General features: G+C 38.0%; 1 protein-coding gene across 1 annotated transcript; it reads left to right on the top strand.

The window, feature by feature from the left end:
• The first annotated feature begins 679 nt into the window (after positions 1-679).
• Positions 680-17,303, top strand: dipk1c (divergent protein kinase domain 1C). Its single transcript, XM_056241596.1, has 4 exons — positions 680-1,234; positions 10,882-11,616; positions 14,511-14,675; positions 16,517-17,303. The coding sequence occupies exons 1-4, from the start codon at positions 1,037-1,039 to the stop codon at positions 16,760-16,762; spliced, it is 1,344 nt and encodes a 447-aa protein (XP_056097571.1). The 5' UTR covers positions 680-1,036; the 3' UTR covers positions 16,763-17,303.
• Positions 17,304-18,014: the final 711 nt, after the last annotated feature.

The raw sequence follows: 18,014 nt of genomic DNA, 5'->3' as shown, positions 1-18,014 counted from the left end.
TCATCAGTTCACGGGCTATGAGAAAGCACAGGCGATCTCAAGAGTATCTGCGATTTGCTGATAGCATTAATACGTTTGAAGACAGAATCCCTCACTGACTGCACAAGGCTATCTAATTGGCAATTAAAGCAACCTGAGACACCCGTCTCTAGCGTGTCGAGGTTTAAAGGAACACGCATAAAACAGATGAAGGATTCTTGCTCTTGGCAAGTAAGCACTTTCTTTTATGAGCCGAGTGATTAGGGATTCTGTTCACCTGCGGCTCTCACAATCGAAGGAAAAAACGACCGCTGAGATTCCCAGCAGAACTGCAGGCTCAGCGCTCGACCTGCTCCTGCAAATCAAATATGTGGGCATTATCACCGTGGGAGAATCCGTCTCTAATCAAATAACCAGTAATACTGGTACACGCCGGCCTGTGTTGTTTTGTTTGCGGTGCTTAAAATGCAAGCAGGATTTCAAGCGGAGTAATCTGAGGGTCTGTGCTTGGCACAAGAGACGGATCCGGCACGCCAAGGTCTGTGTGCCGTCAGGAAAAGGCCTGGCTGCCTTGGAAACAGAATAAGGCGACCCAAAGGAGGAAAGCACTCAAGAAGGGGGCGGGAAACAGAGGGAAAAAAGGTGGAGTGTTGTTTGGAGAGAGAGAGAGAGAGAGAGGGAATGGAGAGCAAGAGGCAGAGTGAAAACACACTGGATTCAAGAGAAAGAGTCAAAGTGAGAGACATCTGGGGGGTGGGAATGAAGTGGTGAATGAGGCAGAGAAAGTCTGAGGCGTTCTTCACACACCACCGCTCGCCTCGTTCATTCACAAAACAAACGCAGGAAGGCGTAGAGGAAGCTGGAGGAGAGAGAGAGAGAAAGAGAGAGAGAGTGATCCGCATAACAGGAGGCAGTGCAGCAACAGAGCATGCGAGTCCCCCGAGAAGAAGGTTAACCGCAAACGCAGAGCAGCGAGGCAGAGATCCTCACAGATGCCACAGACTCACACACCCTTGAGTGGAAACCAGAGGGCTCCTGGCACAGGGGGTCCCGACAGATGCGGCGGTCCCTGCGCAGGGCCCTGGGCTCGGCCCTCAGGTGGCTGGGGGTGAAGGTGTGTCGCAGGAGCGCGCTGTTGCTCGTCCTCGTGTGGCTGGCCTCCTGGCTCTTCCTCAACGGCCTGGTGTTCGTGCACAGGAACATGTTCTCAGACTTCTGCACTGACGACAAGAGCAAAGAGATCCTGCAGAGGGTGGTAAGCCTAACTTTTGTGATCGCTCATTTACATATTTGATCGAAAAGGCTCTTAAGCTGTTGCTCACTCACTCTTGCCAAACTTGACAAAAGAGCAACAACACAAAAAAAGTAGACTAAACACCACAGGTGAATGGATACTTACTTCCCCAGTTGATTAATCAAGTTGAGTTTTCGGAAATGTTATGTTAAAATTGCAAATGAGACACTATCTAAATAAATATGCACCAATTTGCCGGTTTCAAAAGTTTTACTTTTGGTATTTTACAGTTTTTCAGCTGGGATATCTCTTTTTATCAGAAAAAAACAATAACATTTTCACCATGTTTTTTACAAATTAAATTGTTTTATAAAATCAGGCAAATGATGAAGCTTTGTAAAAACCTTCAAAATATAGATAGAAATAAAACTAAAGTCAGTGCTGCTGGAGTGGCATTTAAAGATATGTATTGCCATTGAAATTGACATAAATAAAATAAACACTGAAATGTGATTTTTAAAATGCTTTATTAACACTAAGATGACTATAAGAAAAAAAGCCCAAAGTGCAAGAAACAAATATTGGTTTTGCCTTAAACCTAAAATGCACTACAGTACTTTTACAACAGATTAATCGGCTAGTTTTTGAAAATAAACAAGAAAAGGTCTGTCAGCAGAATGAGTTGTCGTGTTGCAGTTGTAGTGATACCTCTAGGGGTTTTGGTGAAGTTTCCACCAAATGATACACAACGCGTTTCACAGGATTACTCAGGCAAGCATTGAATCATGGGTACCAGCAGTAACGGACCTCCATTAAAGGCTTAAGCTTTGTTCCTCGGAGGGAAACCTAAAGCTCTTTCAGAGCCACTGGATTATGTGATGTCAAGTGAGTGCTGAAAGAACATTTTGTTTGTTGCCACATCGGGAACCACAAAATCCTGTCAGCCTTCAAACTGGGATTGGAAGATGACTACTGGCAATAACTAGTAGGAAAGTTTTTGCACGCACACTATCATTACTAAAACTAAATGCATTAGCATGAGCAGATTCAGAGCAAGTTTTTTTATTTTGAAAATGCATGCAATAATTTGAATGATCAGAATGCATATTAATTACTGAAATAGAACATCCACTTATAATAATAATAGTCATTATGTTTTTTCGTTTGAAGTAACACTGACTCATGCAATCATTTGAACTATAACATGAATGTGAAATATATACCGAGTGAATGACATTTTTGCTCCAGCAATATCTAACACAAAAGTCATCTAATTCTTAATATTTGGGCAGGCTACGGTAAATATCCCACTGAGTTCGACAGCTGCAAGCCAATGGAGTGCTGCCGTGTGCCAATATTGTGCAAATGATGACTGGGTGGAGACACTATAACTGTGAAGTATCTGTCATTTTGGCAATGAGGATAAAGTGAAATAACAGACTGGTTGATGTAATTGTTGGGTCTTAGTCAATCTGAAACTCCCAAGGATGTTTAGTGAGGAATATAATGGTTCAGGTTCCAGAGTGCGAGGTTAAATATTTGGACTTTTGGACAATGGGATTATTCTAAAGCATTTATTTTATTATAAAATTATTATGTTTTGTGTCAGTATTCTTTAAATAGATTATTAACACGCTCTTTGCAAACGCATTTGCCGAAAGCTACATGAACAGTGCTGCTGTGAATCACAATTTAAAAGTGCATACAAATGATTGACATTTAAATAATATCATAATCTGTTTTTTTTTTATTACTCAATAATATTGCAAAAACATTAACATGAATTAACATTTTATTTGTGCAAATTTTTGGGTTACACTTTATTTCGATAGTCTACTTTAGACAATCTACTAAGTAACTTTGCAACTACATGTCAACTAACTATCAGGGTATTAGTCGACTAGGATAGGGTTCGGAGTTGACTTGTAGTTGCAAAGTTATTTATCTGTTGGGGAGCATCAAAATAAAGTGTTAGCAGATATTAAGCAGACAGTCGACTAATACTCTTATGACTTCTAAAGTTGGCATGTAGTTGGAAAGATACTCATAGTTAATGTCTAAAGTGGATAATCTAAATAAAGTGTTACCGATTTTTGAAGTCTAACTGCTCTCACATTAATTCTGTATTCATGTCCGTGGATTTACATGTAAAAAAAAAAAGAAACTCTCAGATTTAGGATGCCAAAAATGTTTTCACATTTATTAATTTACCTAATGATTTTACCTAATTAATTAATTTAAAAATGAGAATTGAATTTTGATTTGTTTATCCTGTTCTCTGTCTAATTTTCCACTGAATTGTCTTACAGCGCGCTTCAAAAGCTTTGTGACCGTTCTCTCATAAGCCGCATTACATGTTTGTTAGGAAATGTCCTTTCATAATCAAAATCCTTTCATAAATTGTCACAGCGCTTTCTTATGACAACACACTTTGTCTTAAAAGCTTATACTCGTTGTAAATAAACATCACTATTTCTGTTTTTTTTTGTAAGGACTGAAAGGTGTAAATTCCTCATTTCAGATCTCAGGTCGCATTAATGGAGACCATATCCACTCCCGGAGGTTTTCGTGACTAAGCGACTTCCCATTATTGCTTTATTTGTTACAGAACATCTCCAAAACACTAAAGCCTATTTCTCAGTTGATGGATTGTAAAAACATTCTGAGGATCTGCCAAACAGTTAGCTTTTCTAAGGGGTTCAACATTGCAATAAACAACTGAGAGTGGTGCACATTCACACAATAAACTGTTTATAGTTTCTGGCAGCATGTGGTTGAGAATCTTTGGGCGATTAGACATTGAACTACACGAGACCTTTTTTAATCAGCGGTGCCATCTGTCACCTGTGCAACCAGGCCTATGTATAATAGAAGTGTTGGCATGAGTTTATGAAACGTAACTGTTGTTTTAGTGGTGCTCTGCTGCAGGCTCTCTGTTTCTTCTCTTGTGAAGGTTAAGCACAGATGGTCTTGCATGCGGTGGATAGACACGGTCCACTGACTTGATGGACCTTCATGCGAAGATCATTGTTTTTGTTGTTGGTTTAATGCTTCAAATGTATCATTCGAACAAGATATGATGGATGTTAGATGTTGCAAATATACTGCACATCAAATATTTCAGTGGCCACAAAAGCCACACTTAAAAATGTATGAATGTCTTTGCACCAAATAACAAAAGAGTAGCACAAAAACTATAGAGAATTCTTTTAAAACCTCTTTTATCCTATTTTGTAATTAAATATGCAATGATCAAAGCTGAATTTTCCTTCAGATCCAGTCTTCAGATCATTCTGCTCAAGAAACATTTATGATTATTATCAATGTTGAAAACAGTTTCATATTTTTTTCCTTTAGTAAATATAAAGTTCAAAAGAACAGCATTTATTTGAAATCTATTTTTTTTTAAAATGTCTTTACTGCCATTTTTGATCAATTTAATGCATCCTTGCCGAATAAAAGTATTAATTTCTTTTTTTTAAAAGAAGTGAAACATGACTTTATACATCCGCTAAATAAAAACATCACCAGAACACCAATTGATTAAAATTCTTTACAAAAATGGTTCCGAAAAATTCGTTTTACAAGAGAGATTAATTGAGTATCGTGTGTTTGCAGATGCCAGCTGATTTGATATTTTATATAATACAATAGCATTCATGTGTTTTGAAATATAGGGCTCTTTGGGGCCAGTGTGTGTGTTAGAGCTGCACAATTCTGGATAAATTGGGAATCATTTAAAATGATTATTTTATTTTTATTTTATTTATTTATTTATTTATTTTGAGCAATATATAACTGCACATGACAAAGGCAATAAGAAGCATTTTTATTAACCTATACAAGCCTTTAAATTCATCATACTTTCATCAAACTTTAACAAATAATTTCATCTATTGCTCGAAAAGGAGTGGGTAGAAGTCAAACTTATTTGAACCCACCCCGGTTACCATTAACAGGAAAAACAAAAACAAAACAAAAGTAGGTGCTTCCTTAAACATTGTCATAACACTCAATTACAATTTCTTATATAAATACATATAAGCAAATATGAGAAAGGAAAGAAGAGGAACCCCTTCTCCCCCACCAAAAAACAAAAACAAAACACAACATATCCTAAATACACACCATATATGACCTTAGGTAACAATTATGCTAATGGTAATCAAATACCTACAAGGTAAAATAAGACAGATTGAATACATGGATACATCTATGATGATACCAACAATGGTAATCAGAATACCAATTTTGATTAGACAGCTAAACAAGAGAACGTCATTTACTGGAGGTTCTGACAAAATCTTAATGACTGCAGTTTGTTAATTAATTAATAATAATTAATTTGAATCATTTATTTTTTAATCGGGTTAAATGACTGATTAAACGACTCACTCATAAAAATTGTTTCATTACTGGATGAATCAGCGTTTTTAAACGAATCTCTTGAATAAACGATTAAAAGACAAATTCATTTTTCAACAGTCACGTGTCGCCACCTACTGGTGTAACGATGTAATGATACAATCGTTATTTGAAGCGCCATGTTATTTTCTAAAGGTGATTTGCTCTATTTCGCTACTGTGCACATCTGTGTTTATATCCGAACTATGAACTTTTATCCCAGTACTTCTGTGATCATTTGAATGATTGTAAGACAGAAATAATGAAACTGTGGTTGAAAAGCCCATTTCATTCCTACAGTAGGCCTAAACATGAACACTCTCTCTGGCTCTGTGTCAACGCAGATCTGAATGTGCACTGGGAATGGACATGGCAAAGGTTTAATAGACACGTTTAGAAATAAAATCATGGGTGTTTGAATCGAGATTGCGGTCTTTTAACGATTAATCGTGCAGCTCTAGTATGTGTGTATATTGGCATACTAGAGTTTATTGGAGCACATTAGGCCCTTTTCCCGTTTTGAATCAGAGTTTTAGTGAGTTTCTTGTAAAATAAAAATGATGGAGTGACCCAGCGCAGCCTATGCAGACATTCTTGGCATGCCGGGACGGGCCAGCACTCGGGCCAGATGGCAATACAGCCTGTGGGCAACAGAAATAGACTGCTATTCTCTGGAGTCTAATGTTTAATCATTACCTTACATGCTCAGAAGCATAAAGAAAATATTGTTTCCATCTTATTTCATGTCGTCACTCAACACTGGAGTTGCATTTCAGTTTTCTGCTCCCTAGATATCTCTCAGTACGGTCCCTCCTTTAGTGTGTGTGTGTGTGTGTGTGTGTGTGTGTGTGTGTGTGTGTGTGTGTGTGTGTGTGTTTCCTCTGTTGTTTCCCCAGGCCAAAAATATAAGTGCAATTGCTTAGTAACAGCACACCTCTCCCCAACAAGCCGGTTTGAGTCCCTATAGCACAAACTGTGTTTCATGTTAGTCCCACCATATTAAGTGGCTTTAAGTACTATGTACTTACATTGAAATTAATAATTTGATACAACGGACTTACTGTGTACATGCATGTTTTTACATTGTACTTATATTTTGAAAATACCTGCATGTAATTACAGCTGTAATTAATTTATGTAATTACATCTGTAATTACACTGTTGACCCTTCCCTTACACCGTAACCCACCCTTACACACACACACACACCTGTCCCTAACCTCACCCGTATCACTCCTCAATAGCAGCACAAGTGTTTTACAATACAACATCAACACTATAAGTAGGCCTACATTGTGCTTATTTTTCTAAGTACATAGTACTTAAAGCCACTTAATATAAAGTAGGGCCGATGCCATTAATAATAAAAATAGTGTTATTTTAGTTTTTATTTTAGTATCATTATGGTTGTAATAATATTTTGAATTAGCTATTTTTGTATTTTTAGTTTTCATGTTTAGTGATTTTTTATGAGCTTTTGTAATTTCTTTTTATTATTAAATATAGCTATTTAGGCTTAATTTATTTTTTATTTAAGTTTTAGTTTCAGACCATTTTAGTTTTTATTTATTTTCATCTTAAACTTATTTCAGTTTATTGCCAAGGCAACATATTTCATTTTCATTTAAAGCTTTTCATCTAACATTTATATTTTATTTTATTCCAGCTTTATTTCAATGAACTGAAATGTTTGTAATGGGTTTAGTTTGAGTATGGATAATAACCCTGCCTTCTTGTAGATTTTTCCATAACAACAACAAATTCAAAGTAGTTGCATATGTTAATGTTTAGAGTGTGCCTGTGGTTCATTTATTCGCATCAGAGATAATGTGCCAGACCAACATGCTATCAGATCCAGGGCTTCATCTTCGCTCTTGGCTGTACTGAAAGAAAAAAGATGGATGTTTCTGTCATCCCAACCGCTAGATAACAAACACAGTCATGATGTACAACATTTGAGTCACTTTCTCCGATCAGCAAGAGTTTCCCTGCCTACACACATTCATTTTCAAATCTCCAAACAGTGAGTTCACTTTCTATACTAAACACACAAACATACATTGGATTTGGGGCAGCCGCTCGTGTACAGGCCACACGGTAGAAAAGTTTACATGCAGATGGGAGCTGTTGTCCCATCTGAAGCCAAGTCTGGGAATTAAAACACATGTGGAGGATTTGGCTGGCACTTACAGTGCTGAACAAAACCCATCCGCCTAGACCAAACGCCCGGTAGTGACCACAGACCACGACAGGGATCTTTGGCCCACATAAACACCACGAGAGGCTCTGCAGGGTTGAAGCATATGTTTATTCTTAGTCGAGCTGATAACAAACATCTGAGATTCCCAGCGCATTATTCAAGTGTCTGGTCAAAGTGACCAAAAAATGCTGGGTTGTTTCAACCAAAATTTGGGTCAAATAAGGGGCCATTGGGTAACATTTTTAAATGAAAAATTTTAGCCCAGCAATTGGGTTAGTCCATATTTGACCCAACTTTGGGTTAAAACAACCCTGCATTTTTTAGAGTGGATGACACCTATTGAATCAAAGACTACCATGTAAGTTAGTATAGAAGAGTAAAACGTCATCAGTATGCGCTAGTGTCAAATAAATAGAGCAAGATGAATCGCACTTTGGCAATTGTGGTTTTTAATGTGGCCTAAAAAAAAAGAGGAGGAAGCGAAAAAGGAGAATATGGATGAGGAAAAGAGGCCAACTTGGCATACTAATGCTGCAAATGGAGCTTGAGGTAGTTTTAGCGCATGTCAAGTTGATCAATACACCATTTCATGTTGCATTTATTGGCTAGTCAGTATATGTCGTAGCAACAAACACACTGATAGATGATCATGCTAAATTTCTAAAACTCTCAGTAGATTATCACAGGCTATCTTTGGTGGCAAGAGCATGACAACAGCCGTCTTTGAACTGTATGACGTATAGGACACCGTTTAGGAGCCAGGACCACAGAAACCGCCACGATTGGTCGACAGCCCAAAATCGTACAATGTGTACAGGCACCCTTCAGCATTTCTGGCAGAATTAATGAAACTTGCTATAGAGATCATTAGCTATCCACTCATATAATATGGTATTAAACTGGTTGATGGCTCAATCGAACTGGCCAAAACCTCAATCAATCCAATTGAGTTTGATCCGAATTAAATTAGTGTTACTATAATGCTATTAAGATACGCTGGCATCATTGTGGTTGCTTTCGTGGTTTTGAACGTGGCGATGTAATGTTTGGATGCACATGCAAACGAATATGTAAATCGTTTTGCAACGTATAGGGTTCATATTAAACAGAACGCCCTTGAAATCGGAATTGATTCATTCTGATTGATGCATTTTTCGACATTTTGACGTCTTCACCACTTTTATTCACAAAATCCCCCATTAAAGCTCATCTCTCGTCGAGAATGCTATTACATTTGGTAACACTTTATCTTACAGTGTCCTTGTTACATCCTACCCTAACCCTATAGTAAGAACATGTGGTTAATTAATATTACTCAGTACTTAATATATAATTACACTGTAACAATGAGTCTGACACCTTAAAATAAAGTGTAACCTTACATTTCTATGCTTTGACCGATTGAGCCAAAATTTCAGACTGTCTGACTATGTCTCCATTGCTCTTACACAGCAACTTTTGCACAAGCGAACGGCACTCAGATTGTTTTCAGAGAATGTAAAAATGTAGTGTTATCATTGCCAATTTTAGCCAAGCAGGTTTAGCTACACAAACTTCAGTTTTATAAATGCTTTAGCAGGAACACAGAGGACATATTTTATGTAAGGGGACAACCAAAGAGAGAGCATCCCACAGACCATTCTGATGGATAACGATAAGGAAAACATATCGCTAAAGCCACTGCCGATAGCAGCCGGACTAGCGCCGGACTGTGAGCGGATAACAGCTGTTTACTTTGGAAGGTGACAGAGGACGATTTGCAGTGTAATCTCAGTGGAACACAAATCATCCGAAGCCCCGAAGCCCCTGAACCGACACATATATGTGCAGACTGCAGCAACAACCAGTAATTAGCTCATTTCTCACCAGAGGGTCAAAGAGGGACAAGAGCAAAAGCAGATCTGTTTTAAAACCATGCATAAAAATGGTTATTTGACTGGTTTGCAAGATTAAATATGTGAATTTCATGCATGGCAGTAAAATATGCTGACAGGTGGCATTGGTACAGTATCTCAACATAGGCATATATTCAAAAGGTGTGATATAAGATGGAATTAAGATTGCATTCATTAAAAACTGCTTTAACGCAAAGGAAATTAGTTTGATGACACATCATAATAATGAGACTATATGAAACTGTGTAGGGATGCTAATACATGCTAGGAATAAGAATAATAAACATAATATGGTATACAATATAAAATTATGAATTGTAAAAATGATAGATATATATATAAATGCTATATATAGTAGTGGCCAAAATGTCCAGCCTAGGAAAATTTACATATTCACCCTTTATTCCAATATTGTTCAAATGTTTTTTTGATTTTTTTAAGCAATATTGTGTTAGGAATCAACGCAATGAAACAAATTGTTCTGACATTACAAACACATACAAAAAAAACCAAGAGAGAATCAACAAAATATTAATAATTGATTGTTGTATTCAATTAATTTTGTTGTTGTTGTTGTTGTTGTTGAGCTTTTTGTTTGTCTACGCATTTAATTTTTGCAATATATAACGTAGCTGTAGTTCGCCTATTTTGCCAAATAATTTTGTCAGATATCTTAAGTTTAGTGTTTTTGTTCTTCCCTCATACTTTGGTCTAATCGAACTTGTAAGACCATTATAATTTATTCCTGAATTTCCAGCATCATTACTCCACTCTTCAGTGTCACATGATCCTTCAGAAATCACTCTAATATGATGATTTGCTGCTCAAGAAACATTTATGATAATTATCGATGTTGAAAACAGTTGCGCTGCTTCATATTTTTGTGGAAACCGACATACATTTTGTTTTCCAGGATTCTTTGATTAATAGAAAGTTCAAAAGATCAGTGTTTATTTGAACTACAAAGTTCTTGATTTACACTTGATTTATTATAAAATTTATATATACATTTTTATATATATATATACATACACACTGCATATATGGCTTGGTCTTTTGAAAATGCTGTTTAAAAAGGAAAAGGCACTGAAATATGGTGCACATTCAGCTTCTAGTGTGAAGAGCGGAGCGTAACGCTGTGCTGTTGTGTGTGTGTGTGTGTGTTTCAGTGTGACGAGTATCAGCAGGGCGTTCTGAGCGGTGACCTCTGTGATGACCTCTGCGTGGCCGGCCGCGTGGAATACAAACGTTGCCTTTATTACGAGAATGGCAAGAAGGTCATGGCCGCCAGCTGGCGCGGGGTGCCTGTCGTCCTCAAGTCCAAGCTGGAGAACTTCTCCTCCTACGAGGCTTTAGCTCTGCTGGAGTACCAGGACGGGGCAGGAGGAACGGGTGGCGAGGAGGAGCTCTCGCCTCTGGATGTCGTCTTCTACGCCACCCTGGAGATCAAGAACTCGCTCGGCCTGGAGACGGGAACTAACTTGACGTTGCCCCGCTTGTGGGGTCAGAAGCTGAAGGAGAGCGAGCGCACGTACTCGCGAGCTGAGCTGGCCTCGCTCTGGGCTCTCCTTCAGCAGGAGGAGTACATCTTCCTCAGGGTCCTGCAGGATTTGACCCACCACGTGGCCAAGATCCTGGGCTCCTGTGGACACTTCTATGCCGTGGAGTTCCTGGCCGCCGGACACGCGTGGGACCAACACATATTCTCTCTGGAGGAACTGTCACTGAGCCCCTCGCCGAGCCCCGGGAGCGGACGGGACAAGATGTTCACCGCCAGAGATATGGTTCCCCGAGTGGCTCTGAGCTTTCTGGAGATGGTGGAGCATTTCGAGAATGACTTTTCACACCGCTTACACCTCTGTGATATCAAACCGGAGAACTTTGCCATCAGGAAGGACCTGACGGTGAGTAAACACTCTATAAAGCCAGAAGCATATCAGTCAAATCACAAAATTTCACAGTGAACATTTTACATAAATTACAGTCAAACCAAAAATGATTCAGACACCCGATGTAATTGTGATATTTTTTACTAGTGGGTGCAGGACTCTATAGTTCATTTATGTAAGCGAGGAAAGCAAAATAAAGTAAACTGTGACATATTATACCCAAAAATTCTTCATACAGTGTCTACCAATAAAATTTATAAAAATGTGGGACCAAATATCCACACACGTTGACCTGACCATGTTTTGCTGAACTGTTTTTTTCTTTAATTGCTAATGCAAACTTTTTACACTACAGACTGAACAAAACTAAGCATTGCTTTGTACTTGGTTGACCTAAATTGGTATTATCTAATTGTGTAGATGAATTTAACAGCTGACAGATATTCAACCTAATTCATTTGTGAGAGTCTAACAGAAGGACGGACAAAACCCAGTGAAATATCAACTGGTCTGATAACTCTGAGTTTGTCTTATTTTATTACCATTTTCTACACTATAGCGAATAAACTGTGATAAATGTGAGAAATGAGAAATACATTTTGGTTTGACTGTATGTACTGATTGACACTTATTACGGCATGTCACACAACATTTTGGGTTTTAGTGTGGATAGACACATTGGTCACACTTTATTAGGTGTCTTTAGCAACTATACTTGCATTAAAAAGCATCAGGTACTTATTGCGTTGATGCTGAATTGCGAAACGCTTGTGCTGTGTGATGCGGATCATTACGGGATACGGTTAAATCGCTGTCGGTGAGAGCGAGAACTCTGATTGGCTGTTCAGCTCAGCGAATGAGTCGGTGCACGAAAGTGATGAAAGCGAGCAGAGAGGTCAAGACTGTACAGGTGCTTTGTTCACGCTTTGTGTATCTGCAGTCCTAGGTTGGGTTTCCCTTTTTGAATGACAAATATATGATTCCTGCTGATATAGACAGATATTTACACGACATGCTGGTCCGAGACAGTCAGCTTTCGTCTTTTGTGTCCCGGGCTTTAGGTTAGGACAGGTTTAGTGGTATGGGTAGAGGTTTAAGGGAAGGGTCAATAGTGTAATAATAGATGTGTTTAGAGAAAAGTACAAGTGCATTGCATCAAATGATTCATTTAACGGTTGGAACATTGTAGTTAAAGACACTTAATGTGGGACCGACACATTTCTTGTCACCAACATTACAAGTGATCCTCCAAATCATTTAATTTAATCAGAGACATGAGCTGATTAAATAGAAGAAGAAAAAAATGCAAGTATTTACAATGTGATAATGGTCGACTGAATCATCCGAGGCAGGACTTGGACCCAAATCGGAATAAAATATTTCTATGAAGAGTAAATATTTTACAATGTTTCTTTCCCGTATTAGATTACATTATAGGCAAGTGTTATTATAATTAAATCAAATTCATGAGCACATAATCCTCGTCTCGTTGGCAAAACTGTGATGTAAACTACAGGAAGGATAGTGTTTAACCGCTCGATTAAATCTCCTAAAGATTTCCTTATAAACTTGCACTGCCCAAAGGCTTGTTATGGTCCAGATATTCCAAGTATTTAAGCTATTAATAATTATTAATTATAATTATTATAAATATTAATAATTATAGTTTGCCCCAACATATTACATCAACAATGAGTTCTTCAAACATAAGCTATCTATTTTAGCAAGAAAACAAGTAAGATAATTATACTGTGAAGTCAAATATTTATTCAGATCTCATGATGAAATAATTCAAAAACAGATGAAAAATCAATCTGTAGATCTATACAGCAAATGCTGGGCATTACGCACGCATTATTTGTGCTCCAGCGCAGCCGATGAGGTTGAGATGAACGCTGCTGGTTTAACGGGTTTTACTGCCGTACTGTAAACAGCAGCTGATGACATCATGATGCAGATATGACACCCATCAATCAAAGTCAGATCAGCGATATGCCACCTTTCTAACACACAGCATTACAAAAGTCAGTATGTGTGTAAGATTCTGTTTGCATTGCCGGTCTTTTTTTTTTTTTGGACATATCAATTACTGTCCTTTTCTGTTTATGTAGAGGTCTATGTTAATTTCATGCACAGATTCTCATTATTATTCTGATAAAACAGGGTTTGTGAGGAACAGAAAAACAGCTTTGTCAAAGCTTGCCGAATCTTAGTAGTCTAAGAGCTTACCGCAGAGGTTATATATATATTTACAGTATACGTCTGTCTGTCTATCTCTCTATACAAATCTGGTAGCACTTTATTTAACAGTCCTGTTCCGCATGTACATCATGTACTTATTATAGTAATTGCAATAACTGTAATAACTAGGTACTAACCCTGAACTACCCCTAAACCTAACCTTAACCCATGTTACCTTTTATTACCCTGCACTTTCTTAGGTAAGTGCACGTACTGTAAAATAAAGTGCAACCAAAAATCTATTATTAATTAATAAACAGCGTTTAAATAATTTCAATAGTCTGAGACCATTATTGAAAAAGCTTCTATTTTGCTTTTTTTTTTATTGCAATACAATTTCAATTTAAAGTTCAGTTTAAATCATAATCTTGATTAGTCTTAGTTTTAATATTTGATATTTCCAATGTTAGCAGGAACACCTGACATAATGTAGGCTACAAAAGAGTTTGGATGATTAATGTTGCAAATTTGTCACATATTTTAATAAATGTCCTAGAAACGAAATATTTGTTTTTTTCATATTGTTTTTTATTTTATTTTATCATAAAACATTTTTTTATTTCCAGGATTAAATTAGATTTTGAAAACCAGATTCTTGTGGTTTTAAAATGTTGGGCCCCACTGTAAATATAAATACTATATATTTATTGTTGTTTTTTGCTGGTCAGGTGGTGGCAATAGATGTGGACATGGCTTTTTTCGAGCCCAAAATGAGAGACATACTTGAGCAGAACTGCACCAGTGACAATGACTGCAACTTCTTTGACTGCATTTCCAAGTGTGACAGATCTAAAAACAGATGTGGGCCAAAACGCCAAAACAGTAATCTTCAGGTGGGTGAGCTTTCTATTCTATTGTATACTGCATCAATTATACTATATTTCAACATTCAATAATCTTTTGGAGTTATGTGGTTAGCAATTATATATGCGATAGGGTGTTGACTTGTTCTGAAAGAGAAAAGAAAATGACTTTCTGTTTGAAAACTGTCACACAGGAATACCACTAAAATAGCCCGGAGGAGACAATCATTCTTCCGCTGTAAACATTGCCGAGAAAAATGCTGGGAATGTTAATAGTTCAGGATAACGCTGAAGGGAATCAGATAGCGGCATCAAACACAATGGGGGTCAACAGCACTGACCGAACTGAGGAAGCAGCTTTGATTATAAGCGAGTAACATCTTCATCAGTTGCAAGCTACGGCTACAGATAAACTACACACACATGACATTTAAAAAATCAGATATGAAATCTGCATTAAAAAAATTAAGGCTCCATAAACACTGCAAGCCAACAATTCCGATCTCTCATCGCTTTTTGTGAGGTTGTTTGCATGAATTTTTAAAAGTAGTACATATTGTTTCAAATGCTCCTAAACTGACCCGTATGTGTAACACATGTTCACCAGAGACAACACTAGTTTTATAGAGTCATTTCTGCTTAAAAAAAGCATTACAAATGATCAAGTTTAATTTTTTTTTATATATAAAATTCAAGGACAATTTCAATTTGGCCCAATTATTAGAAACATTAGTTAAATTGGGAGCACAGTACAATAAGGTTTCATTTGTTAACATTAGTTAACTACATTAGTTAACATGAACTAACAATGAAAAACATTCATGTTAATTTCTACATTTACTATATTATTCAAATCAAAAGTATCTGTTAATATTATTTAAAAGGACCTGAGCTGACATGAACTAACAATTTTTTTAAATTAATTATCATTAACAGAGATGAGTAAATCATGTAACAGGTGTATTAATCATTGTTAGTACAGTACATGTTAGTTAATGCATTAACTAATCAAACCTTATTGTAAAGTGTTACCGTTAAATTGACATAAAAAGTGCAATATTTAAAACTATTTACACTGAAATTTCATTGCAAAAAGAACAAAACATTACATATATATAGTATATATTTATAATACAGATTATATATGACTCAGATTGGAAATTGATAATCTAAAATTCAGTGATTTTGTTTTTGAGTGTTTTACGACATTGGATCAGGGTGATAACATTTTAAAAAAAAATCAGAAAACCCGTTTACACGATTCCTTACTCCTTTTCTTTTTTTGCAATTTCACCAAAAAGGCATGGGAACAAGTCAAACCTACAACAAATGCAAAGGATGCCCCAAAAATACTTGTGAAGTATTTGTGAAGATATTATGACAGCCAGATGACAATAAATAGATAAGAGTGGAATCAGGTGTAACAATTTTCCCGAATGCCGCCGCCATTGCAGGTTTAAATTCTCCATAAGATACTTTGCCACAGTCACGCAACGTCTTTCATCTGTTCATTTGGGTTGGTTGGTAGTCAACACCTGCTGTCAGTGCCAACTCCCCTTAAGGAGAACAAGCTAACAGACGAGCTGGCCACAGGTGGCTGAGACAGAGCCCATCTCTCCGTTCCCGATCACTTAACGCAACCCTTGGTGACCTCTACCTTCCCATTGTATGGCCTGCCATTCAGAACAATGAGGGCTTTGTAACGTTCAGGCTGTTGGGTCAAGGAGACCATCGCATTTTGCTTTCAAATGGCACGCATAGCGAATATGGCTGATGATTGCTCCGGAGATGATGAAACGAGACCAGGATGGCGCTAATGGCTGCTCTCCTCATCCACAGCGGGTCATGCTTCTGTTTCTGTCTCTCCACAGGTGATCTGTGAGAAGATCTTCAGGCCGTGGTTTTCTCCCACGCTGCTGGGCGCTAAAGCGGGTCTCCCCCTGCAGGTGGCGCTGCAGAGAGCCGTTCAGGAGTGCGCAGAGATCGGCGAGGGCAGGCGGGCCGTGAGACAGCAGCTTCGGGCTCTACTCGTGGAGCTCGCTCAGGAGGACTCGGGAAACCAGGGGGAAGGCCGGGAACACAAGCTGGGACGCGTCCACACGGCACTTAATTTCTAAATAAACTCTAGAAAGAGCAAATTCAGTCATGTGCAATTCTGGAGAACATCTCAGATGACTATAAGACCAACACGCACAATCACCAGATTACAACACGTCACTTCCAACCCGATCTCACGGCAATTCGTACGTATTTTACGAGGTGGGCAGTTCGTTTGAACGACCTACCTCTGAATCCGCCCCTAAACCTACCCATCACTGGGGTTTAGACAAATCGGACAAACCGGTACGAGTGAGGTCGTACGAAATTAGTCACCTTTTACTCACTCGTCCGAATTGGTCGTGAGATAGCGTTGTCACTTCTCAGACATTCCATGACCCGAGAAACGTCCATACAACATGTTTAACTGGTGAACTCAAGCACCGACCAACGCCATAACACACTGATCTGACAAAACCACCCGATGCTGTGTTTGTTGCCGTTGGTCGGCGTCTGCCGGTGCAGTGAGATCTGGCCAGTAGTCGAGATTACTTTGTTCAGCTGGTTTCCAAAAGCCAGATTCATGTTTGTTTACTCAAAGTGTCTGTTAAAAGGGACACAGTGGTTCACTCAAAAAATAAACTTTTTTCATCATTATCCAGCCCGTTCTCATCCTTTGGCGTCATACATGTGACGCTTTGTACATTTCGTTGAAATCTTACGCACATGGCATCGTTTAGCGTCAATATGAGACGCAGATCCCAAGGCGTCATAACCGTAACCCTACCCCAGACCTAAACCCATAACAGTGCGTGTTAAATTGACGCTAAAGGATGCCATGTGTGTAAGATTTCAACGAAATGTCATATGGCGTCACCTATATGACGCCAAAGGATGAGAATGTGCATTATCTCACTCTCATGTCTTTCCAAACCTTCTGTGACACACATAAGATATTTTGAGAAATGTTTCAACTGTTTGTGATCCATGATCCAAAACATGTTTTCATTGAGTTTCATTGCATAGAAAAACTTTTTTTTTTTTTTTATGCTCCATAGAAGAAAGAAATGCATATAGTTTTGGGGATGACAGATTGTATTTTTGGGGTGAACTATCCCTTTAAGGGTGTAGCTTTGGCTCTTCCCAGCTAACACTTTTATGTTCTAAGAACATTTTGCTGTCCATTAAAGGTGCTCTATGTAACTTTTCTACTAAAATGAATCCTTTTTTTATTGCCTGTGTGTGAAGGGGTTGTAATCACACATTAAAATGATCCACTTGTCGAGTTTTGCTATTACCTCTGAAGGCCAGTATTCCTATTTCTATGTGAAG

This window comes from Rhinichthys klamathensis, unplaced genomic scaffold (genome assembly GCF_029890125.1).
Source record: "Rhinichthys klamathensis goyatoka isolate OS25496 unplaced genomic scaffold, OSU_Roscu_1.1 h1tg000656l_1, whole genome shotgun sequence".
NCBI lineage: Eukaryota > Metazoa > Chordata > Actinopteri > Cypriniformes > Leuciscidae > Rhinichthys > Rhinichthys klamathensis.
This window is presented reverse-complemented; position numbering and strand designations above follow the sequence as displayed.